General features: G+C 38.8%; 1 protein-coding gene and 1 non-coding gene across 2 annotated transcripts in view; both read right to left on the bottom strand.

The window, feature by feature from the left end:
- LOC126365935 (mortality factor 4-like protein 1) overlaps positions 1 to 18130 on the bottom strand; it is a 121688-nt gene that overhangs the window by 44645 nt on the left and 58913 nt on the right. Inside the window, exons 4-5 of the mRNA XM_050008706.1 lie at positions 9851 to 10034; positions 8190 to 8291 (exon numbers count right to left, since the gene is read on the bottom strand). Of these exons, the coding sequence (XP_049864663.1) occupies positions 8190 to 8291; positions 9851 to 10034 (286 nt within the window). The remainder of the gene's footprint in view (positions 1 to 8189; positions 8292 to 9850; positions 10035 to 18130) is intronic.
- Trnas-cga (transfer RNA serine (anticodon CGA)) lies at positions 17978 to 18052 on the bottom strand. The gene has a single exon. It is a non-coding gene; the product is annotated as a tRNA-Ser (tRNA).

Below are 18130 nucleotides of genomic sequence, written 5' to 3' on the forward strand. Positions count from 1 at the left end.
CACAATTTGTCACTTACCATCACCAACAGCCATGGCAACTTACAACAAACGGAATAAAATTTCACTAAATAACTTGCTATGATCAAGTATAATGCTTGCACTGTCTACGACATTCACAGCAGACTCCTGAAAACACTGCTGGCTGCTCAGTGATAGTTGGATAATGCGTGACACAGACATGCAGAGCAAGTTTAAACTCGACCACCATTGATCGTGATTTCAACTATAGTGGAGAAGGCAACAGATCCTCATTATTTAATACAGATGTACCTGAAGGTTGTCTACCTTCTCATGGGAATGCTCCTTCCTGACTTCCACCCTTTGGTGCCTTCCACAGAATGATTGATGAACATGTTGGGTGTTTAATAATTATGTGTTATTTATAGTTGTTCAAAGCAGAGATCTGGCAGAAAAATACGTAAAGACATATTGTCAGTGAAAATTTTAGAGATTTAGACATGTTGAGCCACAAGCAGCAGCAGTCAAACAAGGAGGCCGATGACCAGTGGTGTTTGCAAAGCAGCAATCAGCACTTCAACAGATCAATGACCAAGTAGACGTGCAATGCTTCCAAGGGAAACAACGACCAGTGCAGTTTGCACGTCAGTTGTCAGTGCCCCAGGCACTCGAGTTTCGGCTTATTCTACACACCTATGTCACGCATTCTTGGGCACCCAATGAGCATTCAGTAGTGTCCTCGGCACTCTGCTCCGAATGCCATAGCTAATGCAAGCATTAAATGTGATTGTAGCGAATTGTTTCGTGACTTTTTATTCCAACTGTCGCAAGTTGTCATCGCTGATGGTGATGGTAAGTGATACTTTCCACATAAGCAAGAAAGAGACATAATTTGCAGGATATACGCTTTCTTCAAGAGGAAAGCACGCGCATGCACATACCACGACTGTCACTTGGAATCATCAACAACACAATCCTCATCCGTGGCTCAACATGTGTGAACCACCATCGTCTGCTTGTGTCTGTATATGTGTGTGTGTGTGTGTGTGTGTGTGTGTGTGTGTGTGTGTGTGTGTGTGTGTGTGTGAGCGCGCGCGCGCGCGCGCACGAGTGTATACCTGTCCTTTTTTCCCCCTAAGGTAAGTCTTTCTGATCCTGGGATTGGAATGACTCCTTACCCTCTCCCTTAAAACCCACATCCTATCGTCTTTCCCTCTTTCCTGATGAAGCAACCGTGGGTTGCGAAAGCTTGAATTTTGTGTGTGTGTGTGTGTGTGTGTGTGTGTGTGTGTGTGTGTGTGTGTGTGTCAACATACCAACGCTTTCGTTTGGTAAGTTACATCATCTTTGTTTTTAGATATAGTTTTTCCCACGTATATATATATAAACAAAGATTCCAAGACTTACCAAGCGGGAACGCGGGTAGATAGGCACAATGAATAAAACACACAAACACACACACAGAATTTCGAGCTTTCGCAACCGGCGGCTGCTTCGTCGGGAAAGAGGGAAGGAAAAGGAAAGATGAAAGGATGTGGGTTTTAAGGGAGAGGGTAAGGAGTCATTCCAATCCCGGGAGCGGAAAGACTTACCTTAGGGGGAAAAAAGGATAGGTATGGATGGATATGTGTGGCTGCAACCAGTGCTTTGTGCAGTCAGTTAAAGAAGGGCTTCTCAGCTAATAGTGTTGTGAAGTTAGTGCAGTGAAGTGAAAGTGTAATATTTGTGTGACAAGTGCTTTAAAAGTTTGGACAAATATTATGACATTTATGGATTATTTAATGGGCAAATCCTGTTAGGCCCCACATTTAACCAATGCTGTAAAGCTCGATGTACGATGTTCATAACTTGTTGTACGAGTCCAGAAATGACTGGTTCAAAAACAACAGTACAGAACACCATATTACCACCGTGCAGAGAAACCTCCAATATCTCTGACCTTTCAAAGATATTAAGGTTTGGGGGGGGGGGGGGGGGGGCGATGTAACATTACACGAGTATGTCCAATATAGTAAGATCTACTTTGCGTCACGTGAGTGTAGGGGAGTCGAAACCAGTAGCGACCCATGATGTCTTATCAACTTGAGATTCTTTTTTATATATGTCATTCCTTTCTAAATTTTATTGATTATTTACAGAGTAAAGAATTTAATTATGTACAACATTTAAAAGGAAATGAGTTTTAATGAGATAGATACAAATATGTTTAGACAAAGCAAATAACTTTGTTGCATTATGCCTGACATGTTTTCTCTTTGTAAAAACAGAAAAATTTCCTTGTTGCTCGAGTACGTGATCAAGTAGTCGTCGAGTGTGGATCTGCTGTAACTTTCATGAATGAGCATAGAGTTGTTAATTTACAGCCTGGAGTTGATTTAAAAATTATTCTAGCAAACCACAGCCCAACTTTAGTGCAAACAAATCACGCACGAATTCTCAAACATCAGTGTGGGGTTTAAGATACGCGGCTGGATATCGGGCATTATCGTCGCATGTAGGATTCAGTAACATTAACCGCAATTTACGGACATTAGCTTGATAGTAACTATCAAAGACTTATATGAGCGGCATAGTAATTGTCTTGATATTCAAAGCAAGCAAGAAGTGATTTACTGTCGGGATACGACAAACATTAATCATTGCATAGTCAGCTTGTTGATACATTGCTTAGCAACTCATAAACGGACAGCAATAGAACTATCGAAACAATCTTAAGTATCAATGACCACCACACACATGTGCCCCATTCTCACTACATTTCTGCACTGAAAACCCTGAGATATAGCCGAGGTACGAAGAAGGAAGAAAGAAGAAGAAAGATCAGTGAAAGAAACAGAGCAAACAGAGAAGGGGAGGTCACAATGTGTCAATCTGTTCATCAGGGATATGGGTACTTTGGCATTACAAAAATGCTTAAAGCATGTGACTTAAGCATTGCTATAGGAGAAATATGAGTAGGACTATTACAAGAACAATTCGTTCATGCCAATTGTGTCAAAAGGTTAAGCAAACCCCAGCCATAGTTAACCATAACATCTATCCTACAACACTGGAGAAACTACGAGATTTATGCACTGTCAATTTCTATGGTCAACTGCCATAAGGTAAAGGTGGAGTACAATATATATTTCATGATATAATGTTGATCTAAGTAAGTTAGATGACACCCACTGAAATGTGCAAATGTGAAAAGTGTTGCTAGATGTCTACAGAGAGAGACATTATCTAATTAACATAGGTACCCTTAAGAGGATTTTATCGACAATTGAAGTGAGTAATAATTATACACAATATATAACATGTACATGTTTCAAAATATTGACCCCGAAGTAATTTTGCAGATAGGACAATGAAATAATTAGGGTGTCTTTGTCATCCTTACTGTTAAGAGAGGCATAGTAAACAGACAGATATGCACCCTAAGTCTGAGGCTGTGTTAAATGATCTACCACATAGTGGTACAGGAATGGTACCTCGAGAAGTTGTGGGCAACGAAGTAGGAGGAAAATCATTGTTAGCTTTTTTAAAATGGCCCGAAGATAATCATAAAATCACTGAAATTAACCAGGCAAAGGGAGAAGATAACCTAAAGAACAGCACAGAGTTAAAACCCAAGAAGTATAATGAAACAACTGTTGTTCCTATATTTACAGTAAGGGAGAAAGTAATGATTCAAGCACATGCTAAAAGCCCTAAGCTTCACAAGGAAGTAGGGAAGTTTTTCATTTATTCTGGGTCCATTGTGGGTGGTTATTGTGCCACCACTGCAAAAATTTTGACACTCATTGACCATCACCTCCAACCAATTTCCAATAATCTAACCTCTCACATCAAAGAAACCAACCACTTCCTTCACTGACTCTCCATCATCCCCACCCCCTTATCTCCTGGATCCCTACTTGTCACCGTTGACACCATCTCCCTGTACACCAACATCCCTCATGCCCATGGTCTTACCTCTACTGAATGCTACCTTTCCCAATGTCCTTCAGACACAAAATCCATTACCTCATTCCTCATACACCTTACTAACTTTATCCCAGTCAACAACTACTCCTCCTTTGAAGGGAAGATATATAAACAAATCTGCGGCACAGCCATGGGCACCCGCATGGCATCCTCCTATGCCAACCTTTTTAGGAGACCTTCCTAGCCTCCCGAAAAACCAAATCCAATTGTCCACTACGATTAATAGCCAACGTCAAACTGTGGCCAAGAGTGAAGCAGACCGCCCTATTGCACAGTATGCAGCTGAACATAACAAACTTGATTTTAATGACTACTTTACTACCTGAGCCATCTAGATCCTCCCCTCCACCACCACCTTTTCTAAACTATACATTCTCCACTCTCATAATTATCCCAGCCTCAGCCTAAAGTAACATACTGTCCCGCACCCTCTACCCAACCGTTCCACCATCTCAGTCCTATTATCTCTTCCCATTTCTCATCTTCCACCCTGTTCATTTGCCCAATGCATCTGCCCATCTTTCCCTGCTCCTCTCCTTTTTTTGCTCCTTTTTTCCCCTTGCTCTCTGCCCCCACAAACTCCTGATACTGTACCTGTTGGAATTCTGATCCCTGCACACTCCATCAGACAGCATTCACCTCTCTCCCACCTGTAAACTACTATCCCTCCCCCATCCCTGCCCCCTCTACATTGTTGCTTGCATCCCACATGATAGTTGCATACTGGCCCAAGATGCGGGTGTGTGCTTGTTTGTGTGTTTGAGGAGTGTGTGTCTCTCTTGCTGATGGCAGCTGACACTGAAAGCTTTATGTATGTATCTTAATTGTGCCTGTGTGCAACTTAATGTGTTTTCTTTACAATAAGTAGCAATCTGTCTTTTCTTACGTAGTTGTTAAATATAACCTCTGATGTACAAAAATGTCTATCAAATTGAATAGGTGGTTCTAAAGTACCATGGTGAATCTTATTATTGTTATAGTCATACTATAATAAGGAGAAAACTATATGTTGACATACAAAGGTTAATCTTAATAATATTACATAGATTAATGTAGAAACTACCAGAAAGCAAAATTAAAAGAAAGAAATGAATCTAATGCACAAGATGAAGAAAAAAATCACCTGATCTGAGACATAATTGTGTTCTACATGTTAATACGAAAGATACCAAGCATTTTAATGATACTGTTATAGCCAAATTACCATTAATGTCATAATAACAAAATACACAAATACACACATTATTAACAATGTGTAATCCTGATAGATGTTATGGTTTTTTGACATAGTATCATTGATATTACAGTCTGTACATCTTTAAAAAATGCAGTTGAGAAACTCTTACTGAAGTGCAGAGACACTACTGCAGCTAGATATGGCTCTAACAGAGACATGTAAAATGTACTTTTATTGTATTGGGTTTATTAAGTTAATAATCATTAAGATGATCATGATATGAGACTACTCAGCTAGAGGTGAGGATATGTAGTGCACCAATTTGGATGGGACTCTACTGTCTTTCTTTTTCTGCTTCAGCTAGCTCAGGTAAACCCTATGTTAATAATTTCAATAAATGTTTGTTAAATATATGTACTTAAAATCTGCTATTTTTGTTTGTATGCTGCATGTAATCCAAGGAAAATGCAGACAAGGTGTTCCAGAGGTGTTCCTCCTGAAGCAGCACCTGGCAGTGCAGTTGTCAATGATGAAAATATCTCTCCGTCATTGTCTTGAACCTTTATATTCATTGTTAATGAATTGTAAAACAAAATATATTTTAAAATGTTATAAATTACTGTTTGACTCTCGAGCTGTTAACATGCATGATATTCATGAGATAGGTATATATTATGAGAAAATAAAATGGCCAATTATATCATTAAAAAAACGAAATCTGGTGTTGAGAAGTTTTTCTTGAGTAATGTAGTCAAGAGTTACTGTCATTAATTTTTGTTTTTGGTGTCTCAAATCTTCCGCTGGAAGTTGATATTGAGAATTTTACACAAAAAAAGTTCACAGATGATACTGAAGTTATTTCTTATAGCTGAAATATTTTTGAAAAGTATTATATTATGCAAGTCACAAGTTTGACAAAACTGAATTTTGCATAGCTATGATTTGAAAGTGTTTATGAAGAACAAGTTCTAAAATCAGTGATGTCCAAAAGTGATAAAACAATTTTTTTTAAAAAGTAGCCAGTGATAAATGGTTGTGAATTCAAAACCTCTAAAAAGTGCTTGAGGTCAGTTCTGATAAACGTAGTATCAAGTTATCAATCTCAGCGTAGACAGAATGCATGAAGACCTAAGTTTCTCCCAGCACACACAATGTAAAACTCCCTTAAAAAGGGCGGGGTGTGCAGCTGTCAATGACATTACCTGGCTGCATTCCCATATGTAATTTGAACAGATTACATAAACTTTGACACTAATTTTTAAGCATGTAAACTATTTCAGTGCACAGAAAAGACATTCAAAATTAATTAAATGCATATTTAGCTTGCACAATCAAGGTTAAGTGACTGAAACATTATGGCTAACAGTGTTTGAATATTGGATTGAAGACGTTAGGCTTCAACAAAGTTAAACAATATTGATGACTGATAGAAATTTTTTTTCAGCCAATACTTCATTTTTTACGTAACTTTCTGCAGCTTGTGGCCTTATGTCAATGAAGTAATTGTAAAAATGACTGTGCATTAAACTGCAGATACTATTCAGAGACAGACTGGTATAAAATCTTAGCAAGAGGGAGCCACATTTGCACCACAGATGTTGATGGAAGTTATACAGAAGTCATCCATAAAGTCCTGTTTTAGCAAGCACCTGTTTTAAAACATGCCTATTTTTCACCATATTATGCAGCAAACTAGGTTCAGACAGCAAGGAACTACTTGTATCATGGAGGAATAAAAGACTACTCAAGTTGGCTTCAGTTATACAGCACTTGAATACTAAATTAAAAATTCATACTACGTGTGAGAAAGTAATGTATGGATCACTTCATTAATTTAACATTTGGTAATAATGCAGTTGCTATGGCAATAAAAAGGGGCAACAATTTGAGAAAGCCTCATAGCATTAAGGGATACAATTCTTTTACATGGGGGAGTGCAAATGTAAAAGATCAGAGATTCTAATCTCTCTCATGAACCACGAAACTGAGCACAGAGAACATGAAAATGTTTAGAAGGTTAAGTAACATTACAGTGCACAATGGATTTGTTGTTTTTCTAGTGAGTGTGAAGACAAATGAAGATAAAAATGTCAGTTTCAAGCCGCTTCTTGCAACAGAAGTGCAGGAATCTCCAAGCCTAGGGAAACAGTGTAGCTATACCTCAATGTGGACAGTCTTCAAAAATGGCTACACTCACATCAAAGTATTTCTCTGAGAAGACCCTACACACAGAAAAGAACAGTAAGCTCTGCAATAATATGCAAAATACGCTGCAAGCAGATAGAGAAATGAAAGGCGACACACTTAGGATTCAGTTAATGTGATTAACAACTTATCACCAAAAATATTAGCCACATGGCAAAAAGTATTAGGTAGAATATGATTTAGGTATCTATAAGACAAATCCACAGCTTCTACTTTCTTATTTGTGTCTTCTTGATTGAGGTTTTATATACAATCGCAAAGAGGCACCAGACAAGAAACACAATAGCTAATACAATGATATCTTTACTATTAAGGAAAGGAGAGATTGCTACTCACTGTAAAGATGGCACATAAGAGTTGGAGACAGGCACAACAAAAAGACTGATACAGTATTTTTGTCATGACTGTCAGAAACTCAATTTATGGTGAGCAGCAATCTATCCATTCATAATATTAAAGGAATCATACAATTAGCTACATTGTTAATGTTCTTATTACTGGTATATTATCCATATTAATATTACTTCTTTCTTCTTTAAGAAAGCTTGTTCTTATCATCATTTTAAATAAAACCAGATGTTACTACACACAAAATGTACAATGCTCATTTAATCAGAGTGACTTTGGTTCTTTATGTCCCCATTTATAACTTCTAAACACATATTCCTTATCTCTGTACTTTAATTTCTGAACAATATAGTTATATATTCATAAAAAGTCTGTTTAGGTTTTCAAATTCCTGTTAATCTATCAATTTTCACATTTGAAAAGAATGGCATTTTTATATATATTCAACAATGTCTGTATATAATCTTAAATTTGCTTCATCAGACTGAACAAGTACATAGGACTTTTCATTCCCTTCAAAAATTTCACTTACTTTCCTTTGTCTACAGATGAAATCCCAATCATCAACAAGCCATGGTTTTAGTTCATCTGGCAATTTTACTTTCACTTCCACTTTCGTGGTAAATTGTTCCTCCTGGACAAGAAACAAATACACATTAGTCTTATCAGTGAATGGATAAATTGGACATAGGTAAATATGTTTGGAGGAGGAGGAGGAGGAGGAGGAGGAGGAGGAGATTACTGTTTAATGTCCCATTGACAACTAGGTCATTAGAGACAGAATGCAAGCTTGGATTAGAGAAGAACAGAGAAGGAAATCAGACATGTCGTTTCAAAGGAACCATCTCAGTATTTGCCTCAAGCGATTTAGGGAAATCATGAAAACCTAAATCTGTATGGTTGCTCACAGGCTTCAACCATCGTCCTCCCGAATGTGAGTCCAGTGTGCTAACCACTGCACTATCTCATTCGGTGTAAATATGTGTGGTTACATGGGAATACTGTATTTCTGTTTTCTTTTTAACTTTGAGGTTATATACAGAGTGGCCAGAAACTGTTTGAAAAGCTTGTAAGGGTGTTGCAGGGTAGGTTATGTTGAGAGATAATTTTTAAGAAAAACATTCGATACATTGCATCGTTTCTGATTTAATTAGCACTGGAATTAAGCTTGCAAGGGCATTGCAGGGTAGGTTGTGCTGAAAAATAACTGTCAAGAACAAAAGTCAACATGTTTCATCATTTCTGAGTTAATTACCATTGATGTTATTCAAATCAGGCCACTGCAGCATAAATTCACGTGGCTCACTGCATACAATTACTGTCAGCTATTCTCATAGTGCTGATGATAAGTGCATGAGACCGCTCATCTTCTGGCTGGAGTTTGATTTTTACTGCTGTCCCAGGTCCAATTTTTGTACTGCTCTCTTGTTTTAGAAAACCAAACAAAGAACACATTTAGAAACACCGCCTCTGGTGGGCTGCTTGAATTTGCATATGCAATGGCCAGATGGCCTAACTTCAATGCTATTAACGTGGAAATGACAAAAAGCACTGATTTTTTTTCCTCATGGAGGAATTTTATAAGGGGGCTATGCTCCAGACTGAACACTGAAAGGCATAATCAGTCTTAAATGAAGATGATGACAATTACTGCTCAGTAGAACCTACCATGCAATACTCAAACAAGCATTTCAGGTTGTTTCTGAGCACCATGAATATAACTTTAACCAACTTTTTTTAACACTTGTTTTAGGCAAAGTAATACTGAAACAACAGAATATAACTAAAGCATTGTGCAAAGTTAACAGAAAAAAGGAGTCTCAAATATAGTCTGTAATTTTAGTGGGAAAAAAGGTAAAAAAACTTATTAGCCAGAACACACTGTCAACTACTCTTTGAATGTACACATTTCTTTTCACAATGTAGCACTAAAATAATTTCTGTACTCTATGAGCAATGATGTATGGAATCTAAAACAGATAAAAAATGTGCATCATCACAAAACAGCAGCAATAATATATCAATAACAGACTACGACAAAAAGAGAATTTAAATCAAGTAGATGTTTGTGCTTACTTTTAAAGATCATGTCCTTCTTAATAGATACCTTCTAAGTTTTGTGTGAATACTCAGAGGTGTACTTTGTTTACAACAAACAAGAGGATTTCCCTTTAAAAAAATGGAAAAACAAACCGTCTCAACCGTAGGGTCAACTCGGCCCCTCTTGCGACGAGGCACATCTGATGATGAGTCTTGAGATGAGGAAGGTGTTGATGCGGCACTAGGACCTAAGGGGGTTGAGGGGCGACTCTGACCCTCTCCATCCTTGCCCACAAAAAGGGTACCATCGGATTTCCGTTTTGCTGGTTTCTTTCTCCTGTACAACAAGTAACAAGCTGAGTAAACTAATTTTCAGCTTCAAAATGAATGGGTGAAGAGGAAAATAATTTATCATTAACAACTATAAAATAAACAGATCACATGTAATAGGTTAATAACCACATTGAAATTGCACAGCATTTTATGGACATGCACCCCGAAACGTACCAAGAATAAACTCCCTGTCTCAACTTTCAAATTATTCCACATGTTTATACAGTAAAGTAATGTTGGTTTGAACAGTCTCTTCATAATGTAAAGAACTTACTGTAATATAGCCCTCAGACAAGCAATATTTACTCTGCGTTCCACAGCCAAGTACAGCTCAACAAAAATGCTAAGGAAGTTTTTAAAGAATCTTTCCTCAAGAAACACGAAAACTAGCACTAAATGAGAACTGCTGGAATGAAGATGGTCACATTCTCACAAAAAATGTTTTTTTCTCGAAGTTCGGGGCTTTATTGTGAAAAACTTACAAAAAAATTATGATTCATAGTATTGCCCATCACTGGCCACTACATTCTCTCATCTTTAGGATAGCATATGAATCCAATGGCAGAAGACCTGGTAGTCTTTTGTGGGAATCCATGAATCAATTCAATTTTGCACTTGTTCAGTGCTGGTCAGTCAGACCGTATGCCACTGATCAAAAAAGGTGGTAGTCAGAGAGAGCAAAGTATGGAGAATACAGCGAGAGGGATAGGACTTCTCATTTCAACGTTTTCACGCACAGTTTGACGGGTTTTGCGACATGGGGTTGAGGACTGACCTGCTGCCAGATTACCTTTACATGTCTATCGCTGTATTGTGGACATTTGTGTTTCAGTGCTGGGCTCAAACACATCAATTGCTTTCAATAATGATGTCCTGTGACTGTCTTCGTCTGTTTCAGTAGCTACAAAAACGTTCTGTCTTCCCCTGCCATGCCGCTCTTAGACATCAAAATCACCATTTTTAAGGTGTTGAAAACATTCTCTGCATGTTCTTCCACTAATAGTTCCCTCACCATTGGTCTTACCCAGCATTTTAAGAGCCACAGCCGCAGTTTTCTTCATGTTAAAGCAGAAAATTAAAACTTCCCGCAAATGGCAAGAAATGGATACATAAGCAGATGTACTTAATCGAGAATAACCATATGATACAATCACAAATCGACTAATATTTTTATGGCATTATGTTTAAAGATACCTAAGCTTATTGTATTACACCTATGACCAACCACCTGAACCCCATCTGCCGCTACTTCCGTCTATTGCAAAACGGGGGAAGCAAAGTTGTACACCTAATACATGGCTTAATTTATGTGCATCTTATAATAGGCCAATCTCTTACTACACAACTGTTGTCAGTCTATTCTTATTTTTCAGTCATTATCGTGTGAGAAAATAACATTCACAAATCACTTATGAAATTTACAATAGTTTTACACAAGAAGCTTTCATTTCAGCCTCTTACTGCTTTGTGAAATCCTGAATGAACAACAATGTTTACATATTTTTCTAAAAATCAGCTACAGCAATGATTTTGTTTGCAATCACATTTAAAGTCACTTTCTATATTTAAAAATAACAATGGCTGTGCTACTGCCACACCTGAAGGTATCCACATGCTATCACAACTTTATAACTGCAGATCCATAATATTTACAGTTGCTAATGAATATTGTTTGTTAAAAGTTATTTCAGAACCAAAATCTCTACCACAGTACTCAAATTTTATGTCACTCACTGAAATGACTGCTCTGTCTGTAATTACTTTGCTTATTCTTGCTTAAGTTCATGCTTCTGCTATGACATTTCTTGAAAATAAATATAACTTTTGTTTTGTTCAAAAGTAATTACATATTTAAGTTTCTTTGGAATTTTCTCATAATCAATAAATTTTCTGAACTTTGTTGGCCATGGGTTTTACTTTCTACACAGAAAAAAAAACAATTACACAAAAAACATACAGCAGAAGCTTTACAATAGGAGACTCCAAGAGGAAACATCACAAATCTCTTCACCATTTGCCTAGACCTACCTATAAATGTACTTTGGATCAAAACCGTAAACTGGTCCTAACTTTATTACCACTGTTGTTCAGCACTTATTCAAAGCACACTGTGCTGGCAACGTGAAACATAGTAACCAATTTAGATATAGTAACTGTGTGATCTGGCTTAGGACAGCACATACTGGCAGCCAAAAGGTGTGTTATCTCTGTCTACAGCTGCAATGAATATTATTTGGAGAAGCATGCAGTTGGCACAGTCCCCTTCTGTCAACTTATTTTCATCTTACAAACCAGAGCCACTGCTTATCCCTCAATCAGTCGACAAGTCACACTCGAGAGTAAAAATACAAAACATTCCAACCCTCCTACTATACAAAACTAGTTGGTAAAAAACAAAAAAGTGTTTTGGGTCCTTGTGGGCAGTCAATTGTAATGATGATTTCCTACGTAGTTATAGAATGAGCAGTTCTGTGATAAATTTTACTTAAACATTTTCAGTGTACCATTCTTTTGGGGATATGTTTCTCCATATCATTCTTCCAAGCTTTGATGTAACAGGGAGTTTCAGAGGATACTTTCCATCTGGAGGCTCCTCTCAACTCTGGATAACATTTTCCACTGAAACCAGTAGAAAATATAGTATAGGAAATAAACTAGTCAAAGAACATAACAACAGATAGATAAATATTTGAGGCTCTGACTTTTTGCATCAGGAAATTATGTTGATTGTTAATGAGATAGTATGATAAGAAAATGGTATGTTACTGCAAAGTTTCATCAAGCCTTTCTCCATCTGCAGGTTGCACCACAAAGTAACATTAAATTAAACTGAGCAAGGTTTATTATTTCTGGACAGCTCATGCCTTAGCTTTATTACTTCTGGACAGCTCAGAGAAATGGAATGGATTTGAAACATTATTGTGCAAAGACATGCTGATGAAAGTTCACAAAAGCCACATTCCACTATGTGAATGGCACTGGTACCAGTAATCAGTGGCACATACAGAAAAACCTCAAGGAGGGGGCACTAAATATATCTTGAGCTGACTTTACTTTTACCGTAATTAAAAAACAGTAGAATATTCACTGCTTTTTTCGAATAAATGTCAGTTAGTCTAACGTATCAAGATCACTAGAATGGCCGCGACTTCTCTCGTAGGGATGTGTTAGCTATCTATGTGCCACACAGAAATGTATAAAATACAATAATGTGGACACACCTGCTACATAGGAAAGTACAACTACTCGATAACTCAATTCAGTCGAGTCGACTGATGAAACAAACAAATAAATAGCGTGTGGGCATCTAGGGGGGGGGAGGGGGGGGGGGTGCAGGTGGCAATGCGGGTGGTCCCGCAAGAGGGAAGCGCGTGCCCCGCACGCCCCCCATATGTATCTGCCACTGCCAGCAATACAAAATGACTTTACTACTGCGAAGCTCGAGACAGAAAGCTAAATAAGAAGTAGATACACGTGGATGAAAACAAGAAAAATTTTTCCAAGTATGTTAATGGTTTTCATCTCTGGCAATGTCTGCTGCTGTGAAAACTCTGAGTTGCACAATGTTTCGGAGTCCATGTTAAACTGTACAGCCACAGCCTCCTACACCAGCTGGATAAGTCAGTTTGAAGGTCGCAGGAAGGCAACGACATACCACCTATGACAGAACAAAAAGTAGTAAAGTACTGCACTGTTCAAACCAACATTCACACTGATGACAGCTTTATTACTACATACAATGAAGAGCCAAAGAAACTGGTACCCCTACCTAATATTGTGTAGGGGCCCCGCGAGCACGCAGAAGTGCCACAACATGACTTGGCACCGCCATGTCGACTCTACTAATGTCTGAAGTAGTGCTGGAGGGAATGGACACTGTGAATCCTGCAGGGCTGTCCATAAATCCATAGAGTACGAGGGGAGATCTCTTCTGAACAGCATGTTGCAAGGCATCCCATATATGCTCAATAATGTTCATGTCTGGAGAGTTTGGTGGCTAGTGGGTGTTTCTGGAGCCACACTGGATGTGTGAGGTGTCGCATTGTCCTGTTGGAATTGCCCATGTCCGTTGGAATGCCCAATGGATATGATTGGATGCAGATGATCAGACAGGATGCTTACATATGTGTCACCTATCAGAATTGTATCTAGATGTATCAGGGGTCCCATATCACTCTAACTGCACATGCCCCACACCATCACAGAGTCTCCACAAGCTTTGACAGTCCCCTGCTGACATGCAGAGTCCATGGATTCATGAGGTTGTCTCCATATCTGTACATGTCCATTTGCTCTATACAATTTGAAACAAGTCTCATCCGACTAGGCAACATGTTTCCAGTCATCAACAGTCCAATGTTGGTGTTGGTGGGCCCAGGCGAGGCATAATGCTTTGTATCGTGCAGTCATCAAGGGTACACAAGTGGGCCTTCGGGTCCAAAAGCCCATATTGATGATGTCTTGTTGAATGGTTTACACGCTTGTTGATGCCTAGCATTGAAATCTGCAGCAATTTGCGGAAGAGTTGCACTTCTGTCACACTGAATGATTCTCCTCAGTCAATGTTGGTCGCATTCTTGCATGATCTTTTTCCAGTCGCAGTGATGTTGGAGATTTGATGTTTTCCTGGATTCCTGATATTCACAGTAGACTCGTGACATGATCATATGGGAAAATCCCCACTTCATTGCTTTCTCAGAGATGCTGTGTCCCATCGCTCATGAGCTGACTGGAACACCACGTCCAAACTCACTCAAATCTTGATAACCTTTCACTGTAGCGGCAATAACCAATCCAACAACTGCGCCAGACACTTGTCTTATATAGGCACTGCCAATCACAGCATGGTATTCTGCCTGTTTACATCAATCTGTATTTGAATACACATGCCTATACCAGTTTCTTTGATGCTTCAGTGTATTATAGCTTCTAGAATCATAAGTTATTGTTGTGATTGAAGAGACAGTACAGTGAGCTCTAGTCTATCTTGTGCCAGCTGCCCTCACATTTCTCATCTGTTGCTGGTTCTACAGCCAGAATGGATGACATACCACACCATCTACCATGAACTGACATATGTGTTGATCACATATCTGAGTTGCATGCGCATTTGGACATAGCATATGTGCATCTAGTGGGGCTCAGGCAGTAGATTATGGACAGTGGAAAAAGGTTTGCAAAAAGTACAGGTTTTGTTGAAGACCATTATGCAACTTAGTTTTGAGGTTGGCAAATGAAACTTCGTATAGCAGTAACCAATGTCTGTACTCAAGATGATGATGATGATGATGATGAGACTATGTAGAGAAGAACATTTTGGTCATACAATATTGACTAGATGATTCAGGGCATCCAGAACCAGTGACAGACATTGTGGAGGTTGGTATTGTGACTGGTGACTTGGGGAATATGGGGCATGTTGTGTGTTCTGCAGCTACTAATTACTATGCTCTCTTTAGCAGAGACCAGTGTATTGAGCTCGATTCCAAATAATGAATTTTAACTGCTGTCATTAGAAGTTTGACATAAACATACTTCTGGTATTGAGGCAGCAGAGAACTGCTGTATTTTGCTACCTATTAGTCGAAGCTTTATGTTCTATTCCTGGACATTTGTTTACTTATTGTTTTAGAGTATGGCAATAGAAACTCAGCTGCAACTAACACATATGAACTGTATAATTTTACAAAGTAAATAAAGTTAAACAACTAAATTTAAACTAATTTTAAACCCATTCAAGGGCTGCCTCTATCGCCTCACAGAACTCTTCTGGATATCCAGGGTAAGCTCATCTGGTACAGCTTGTTACAAAGTGTCCAATGGTCTGATGTTCATTACCACAGTCACATTGAGAAGCCAAAGTCTTTCTCCATCAGTAGTGGCTTTCTGCACAGATGCCATGGCCTTTACAAATCTTACTAATTGTTGTCCAAGTATGTCATGGTAATTCCATGATAGTGAGTCTTGTACCAGGTCTTATGAGAGTCTGACATTCCTCACGGGCAATACTGTTCCACATTTCTGACCACTTCCAGTTCATGTCGAAAACCACTGCTTGTAGCGATCCTGCCAATAAGATAGGTGATTGCCTTCATTTTGATTGGCCTATTCTAGGTGCAGGCTCATCAGAGTGGAATGGGAGCTGAGGAATTTTAATTAATTTTTCTCATATTCCTTGAGAAGGGCATTCTGTCTTAAATGATCTGATGGCACAATGGCTTACAAGTGGTAACCAGTGTAGAGAGTAGGTCTGATGCAATATTTTATTGTTTTTACTACAGATTTGGATCAACATTAGTTTTTCTCACATGTGAACTATTAAGCCACATGAAAGCACAGTATTCAGCAGCAGAATAGACAAGTCTTAAGGAAGAATGTCATAGTGTAGTAGCTTTTGCACCCCATGAGGTACCACTCAGCTACTGCTTCATGTTCCTGGGTGATCTCAGCTTTGCTGCAGTCTTTTCTATGTGTTTCCTGTACAAGAAGGTTCTATCAAAGAGTTACTTCTAGATGCTTTGGGAAGTCTTGGTGGTAGAGGATTTGACCATTAAAGGTGATGTGCAGCTTTGTATTGGGTGTGCTATTGTTAAGATGAAAGCAGCTAACTCCAGTCTTCATTAGATTTGCTGTTAATCTCCACTTTTTCAAGTATTCATGCACTGTACTTAGATCTGCAGGGAGTATCTCTTCACCTGCTTGAAGATTTCTCAGCTGAGTGGCCAAAGCCACCCGCATAAATAAACTTCCTTGACTCTTGTTTCAGGGAGCTAAAATGTATATAAGCTGAACAGAACAGGTGTCAAAACTGGGCCTTGAGGAAGACTATTATGAACCCCAGTTGAACCTGATATCCTTCTAGAAGGATTAAACACACTCTTAAAACAAAAGTTTTATTTCTACACAATTAACCTTCTCACCAATTTGTTTCAACAATGAAATAGAATTTAAACGTATATTGGTGCGATCTGCATAATTTTGTTGTTGTTTCATTATTAAAGATTGTGGTTGAATAGTGTGAAGTTCATTGAATAGGTGCAATGGATGAGTTCAAACTTCCTGGCAGATAAAAACTGTGTGCCGGACCGCGACTCTGGACCTTTGCCTTTCGCGGGCAAGTGCTCTACCGAGTGAGCTACCCAAGCACAACTCACGCCCCGTCCTCACAGCTTTAATTTCACCAGTACTGCGTCCCCTACCTTCCAAACTTCACAGAAGCTCTCCTCAGGAGGAGAGCTTTAATTCTGCCAGTACATCGTCCCCTACCTTCCAAACTTCACAGAAGCTCTCCTCAGGAGGAGAGCTTCTGTGAAGTTTGGAAGGTAGGGGACAAGGTACTGGCGGAATTTAAGCTGTGAGGATGGAGTGCGAGTCGTGCTTGGGTAGCTCAGTCGTTAGAGCACTTGCCCGTGAAAGGCATTCCATTCTAATGGATGAGTTTTCAGACATAATTCTGCATGAGTAAGTTTACTTTCTATGATTGTAATAATTAGTTCAGGTTAATTGCATATTTAATGGTAGGAAGGTTGGATCTTTGTTATCAACAACTACTTTTGAGATATGTATGTGCATGGTGGAAATAGGAGTGATATTTTTCTTGTCATCCTTCCTGAAGGACGTTAGGGCAATAAGACATAAATTTGTTTACAGGAAACAAATCACACTGCATGATCTGTGTGAAATACTGTAAGTACTGATGGATCATCTGAGTTGTCAAACAAAAATCAGGTGTCATTCTGCAACTCCACCACCTCCTGGTAGTAGAATTAGGAAAAATGAAGTCCAGTATGAACAAACAAAGGATGATTCAGCATCATTTCATACTGAGTGGCCTTTCATGCATACAGTCCCAGCAAATCCAGAAAAAAGTACTTTAGAGTAGAATGAGATTTTCACTCTGCAGCGGAGTGTGCGCTGATATGAAACTTCCTGGCAGATTAAAACTGTGTGCCCGACCGAGACTCGAACTCGGGACCTTTGCCTTTCGCGGGCAAGTGCTCTACCAACTGAGCTACCGAAGCACGACTCACGTCCGGTACTCACAGCTTTACTTCTGCCAGTATCCGTCTCCTACCTTCCAAACTTTACAGAAGCTCTTCT

This window comes from Schistocerca gregaria, chromosome 4 (assembly GCF_023897955.1).
Source record: "Schistocerca gregaria isolate iqSchGreg1 chromosome 4, iqSchGreg1.2, whole genome shotgun sequence".
NCBI classification, from domain to species: domain Eukaryota; kingdom Metazoa; phylum Arthropoda; class Insecta; order Orthoptera; family Acrididae; genus Schistocerca; species Schistocerca gregaria.